The sequence below is a fragment of the Echinops telfairi genome, unplaced genomic scaffold (genome assembly GCF_000313985.2).
Source record: "Echinops telfairi isolate 266 unplaced genomic scaffold, ASM31398v2 ScPeMD7_5;HRSCAF=22, whole genome shotgun sequence".
Taxonomy (NCBI): Eukaryota; Metazoa; Chordata; class Mammalia; order Afrosoricida; family Tenrecidae; genus Echinops; species Echinops telfairi.
Window position 1 is genome coordinate 3150610 of NW_022103901.1, and position 4164 is coordinate 3154773.

Consider the following 4164-nt stretch of genomic DNA (forward strand, 5'->3'; position numbering starts at 1 on the left):
GCTCGGCCGCAGCCCCGGCCTGGCCCGACGCAGGCACGGCGGGCGTGATGGTGTCCCTGAGCCGCATCCTGACCAAGCTGCTGCTGCGGGGCGAGCGGGCCAGCACGCTCATCTTCTTCCTGGTCTCCGTGGGCCTCGAGCTGCTCTGCTTCCTGCTGCACCTGCTGGTGCGCCGCAGCCGCTTCGTGCTCTACCACACCTCCCGGCCCCGCGCCCACCACGACCGCGACGCCCTCACGCTCACGCTCACGGGAGACGGCCCCTTCGTGAGTCCCTGCCGCGCGGTGGGGCGGGGCCACGGCCCGGACCTGGGCGCTGCCCTGCACGTGGGTGTCATCCGTGTCTCCCAGCTCTGACCCCCCAGGGGTCGTCTGTGCTCCATCTGTGGTCTGAGGCTGTTCCTCATGGTGACCCCACTCCCCCATCATAACCCCACGTCCGTGTGGCTACCGCACGTCTCTGATCTGAAGCCCCTCCAGCGGCCATGTCCCATAGACCTGCACGTGTGACCCCCCCAGCCTGCTTCCCCAATCTCCTGTGCCCTCTCTGGGCCCTGCCCTGCTGCCTACACCTGTGTCAGGTCCCTCTTGCCCACCATGTTTGCTAGAGATGGGGCAGATCTGGAGGGAAATGGAGTCTTGCTTATGCCTGGGCTCCACCGGGGGAGGGGTCAGGAGAGGGTCAGGCCTCACCAGAGAGGACACTGGGCAGCCAGGCCGGTGGGATCAAGAGGGAGCCGGAAATCAGAACTCCCCCAGCCCCCAGGCTCACTGTGCTGCCTCCCCCACCTCACTCACACCACAGTACATCTGGCCCAGGCACCAGCCCTGCCACCCTGGGGACCCTGGCCACCCACCAGCAGGCAGGGCCACTCTAAAGGCGCTGGGCGCCCTCTGGTGGTGGTGTGCCGCCATGCTACCCAGGACCCCAAAAGAGCTGGACTGAGGGGGACCTCGGCTTCTCATCCAACGTCTTGTCAGCAAAGCAGAGCCGAGCTGGGGTGCTCACAGAGATCTTGTCTGGTCACCTGGCCCTGAGCTGGGAACACTGCCCTTGGTCAGAGAGGGCTGCAGACCAGGCAGCCGGGCGTATGACGAGACCCACTCTAGACATGGATGGGCTGAGAGGGGGACGTGGACCCTGAATGACCAGGGAGCTTCCAGGAAGGCAGCAGCGGGAGGGAAGGGCATTAAGGGTGGAGGGACAGTGGGTGGGCAGCTTCAGGAAGGACAGTGAGGTCACCGTAAGGTCTTGGTGGCCTAACAGAGCATCTTCCTGTGTGCAAACTCCACCCCTGCTCCCTCGGCAGATGAAGGAAGCGGTTCTATTTTGACAGTCCATCTCTAATCCCAGGCCTGTGGCCCTATTTAGCTGTGACGGGCCACGGGGTCCCTGTGGGTGGTACATTCATGCCCCCCTCCCCCATACCTGACCCACACCTCCATCCTCTCTGTAGGAGCACCAGGCCCCAGTCCTGGCTAGCAACGCATCCCCTAAGGACAGCCCATCACATGAGGTGACCAGTGGTGGGGGTGGAACCTACATGAGGTTTGACGTGCCTCGGGCCAGGGTCAAGCGGAGCTGGCCCACCTTCAGAGGTGAGAGGTTCCCCACCCTTGAAGGGAGCAACCTGGAGGCCCCAGGAGACCCCTTCCCCATGGGGACCCCACCTCTGTAATCTGAAACCCCCTCCCTAGGATGCCCCCTACCTCTGTGGCCTGAGCGCCCCCACCCCATCCCCTATGATTAAAGCCCCCAACCTGTGGTAACCTCCCTCCCCTGCAGTAAACCACATCTGTGGCCTCAGCCCCTCTCTGTGGTAACCCCATCTCTGTGGTCTGAGGCCCCCAGCCTGTGGTCACCCTTGTTTGTGGTCCAAAGACTCCTCCAGCAACCCTAGCCCACCTGGGAGCCTCGGTCAGCCCATCCTCAGAGCAGGTGGGAGGCGGGCATGGGGGCCCTGTCCTGCCGGGGCACTGCCCTCTGGCCCTGCCCCTCCCCCAGCCCTGCTGCTGCACCGCTACGTGGTGGCGCGGCTCATCTGGGCCGACATGCTCTCCATCGCTGTCACCTACTTCATCACGCTGTGCCTGTTCCCCGGGCTGGAGTCCGAGATCCGGCACTGTGTCCTGGGCGAGTGGCTGCCCATCCTCATCATGGCCGTGTTCAACCTCTCGGACTTCGTGGGCAAGGTAGGCCCCGCCCCTGCACTGTCGTGTGTGTGTGTGTGTGTGTGTGTGTGTGTGTGTGTGTGTGTGTGTGTGTGTGTGTGCGCGCGCAAGAGGGAGCAAGGCTTTAACAAAATGCACTTCTGACTCACAACCACCCTGGAAGACAGCGCGAAGGCCCCGGAGGGTTTCCAACAGGGCCGTCTTGGCAGAAGCTGACTGCTATCTTTTCCCTCGTGAGTGACTGGCGGGTTCAAACCACTGACATTGTGGCTAGCAGCCAAGGGCCTGCCCACTACTCTACCAGGGCCCTTGTGCAAAGCTGACCCAGGCCACCCTCACTGTCAGGGGTACATTCTGGCTCGATGCCACCCTAGAGACTCCATCCCCCCCCCCCGACCGACCATCGTTTATATGTGTGTGTGTGTGTAAATCATTTTGTTGGGGACTCTTACAGCTCTTAATGGAATCCATATATCCATTGTTATGAAGCGTATTTGTACATGTTACCATCATCCTTTTCAAAACATTTTTTTACTTGAGCCCTTGGTATCAGCTCCTCTTTTCCCCTTCCCTCCTACCTCATGAAGCCCTGATAAATTATAAATCACTATGTTCATATCTTACACCATTTGCTGTCTCTGCTGTTCGTCCCCCAGGGTGGGGGTGGGGGCGGTATACATCAATCACTGCGACCCATTCCCCATTCTCCCTACCCTCATGGTTTCACTACTTCCATTACTGTTGATGGGAGGGGTTGTGGGGAGCAGCTGCCTCAGCTTCCTCCCAGTGGGTCCAAACCGCGGAGCCCATAGAGCCTCCAGGGTTCCCTGAGCAAGGCTTGGGGGGACAGAATCCAGCTGCTTCCTAGCTGGGAGGCGTGGGTGACGGAGGGTCCCCTGGGTCCCAGGGACCTCGTTCTCGAGTGAGTCAGCCCACCTCGCAGGAGAACGGTGAGCATGGAGCGAGGGAACACGTGCGCAGTGCTTACAACGGTGCCCGACTCTGAGGGGTGCCCCGGTGGTGGAGTGGGGTACGCGTTGGGCTGATAGTCACGGGGTCAGCAGTTCAAAACCACCAGCCACACCCCGGGAGGTCACCGCCTTGGGAACAGTTCTACCCTGGCCTGTCGGAGACGACTCCACGGCAAAGCTGTTTGTTGTGTGGCTTTGTGACGATCACGGTGTGCCCACAGACGCAGCGTCCACAGGTGGTGTGTGGGGCAGCAGTGGTTCGAGGCAGAGTGACTGGCCCCGTCCACATGGGAGACCCAGGGGAAGACACCAGCCCCCGCCGGCCCGTGGGGTTTGGCATGCTGCTAAAAAGCTGAAACGGGTTCCGAGGGAGAGTCTAGACAGACAGGAAGAAAGGCCTGGCGCTTCCGAACACCAGGTCAGCGTTTTGTGCCCGAGCCACCGTGAGCCCCGGCCGCCTGAAGGCAGCTCACAGCAGCAGCTGGAGTGAGTGGGTTGTGGGGAGCAGGGCAGAAGGGCGCCCGGGCAGGGGCACGCCTGAGCTAGAGCAAGCAGAGCTTCGCATGTCTGCGGTCAGCACCCACACACCCGGCTCCTCGCAGATCCTGGCGGCCCTGCCTGTGGACTGGCGGGGCACCCACCTGCTCCTCTGCTCCTGTCTCCGGGTGACCTTCATCCCCCTCTTCATCCTGTGCGTCTACCCCAGCGGGGCGCCCGCCCTCCGCCACCCCGCCTGGCCCTGCATCTTCTCCCTGCTCCTGGGCATCAGTAATGGCTACTTCGGCAGTGTGCCCATGATCCTGGCGGCCGGCAAAGTGGGCCCCAAGCAGAGGGAGCTGGCAGGTAAGGCCCTGACCCTCACAGGTCCGGGAGGGAAACTGAGGCCCGACAGTGGGAGCCATGGCCAGTCAGGGAGAAGACGAGCCTGACCTCCAGGGTGGGGTCAACCGCAGGGGGCTCAGAGGTGTGGGGACAGTTCAGCCCCTGGTGCAATCATTCCACAATGACTTACTGAGCCGCCC

At 62.3% G+C, this 4164-nt stretch overlaps 1 protein-coding gene across 2 annotated transcripts in view; it reads left to right on the forward strand.

Annotated features, from left to right (window-relative positions):
* The window catches only part of SLC29A4 (solute carrier family 29 member 4), a 13556-nt gene that overhangs the window by 7825 nt on the left and 1567 nt on the right, over positions 1 to 4164 (forward strand). For both annotated transcript variants that reach the window (XM_004705901.2, XM_045285877.1), the window contains exons 6-9: positions 34 to 266; positions 1457 to 1598; positions 2005 to 2192; positions 3745 to 3985. In XM_004705901.2, the coding sequence (XP_004705958.1) occupies positions 34 to 266; positions 1457 to 1598; positions 2005 to 2192; positions 3745 to 3985 (804 nt within the window). The remainder of the gene's footprint in view (positions 1 to 33; positions 267 to 1456; positions 1599 to 2004; positions 2193 to 3744; positions 3986 to 4164) is intronic.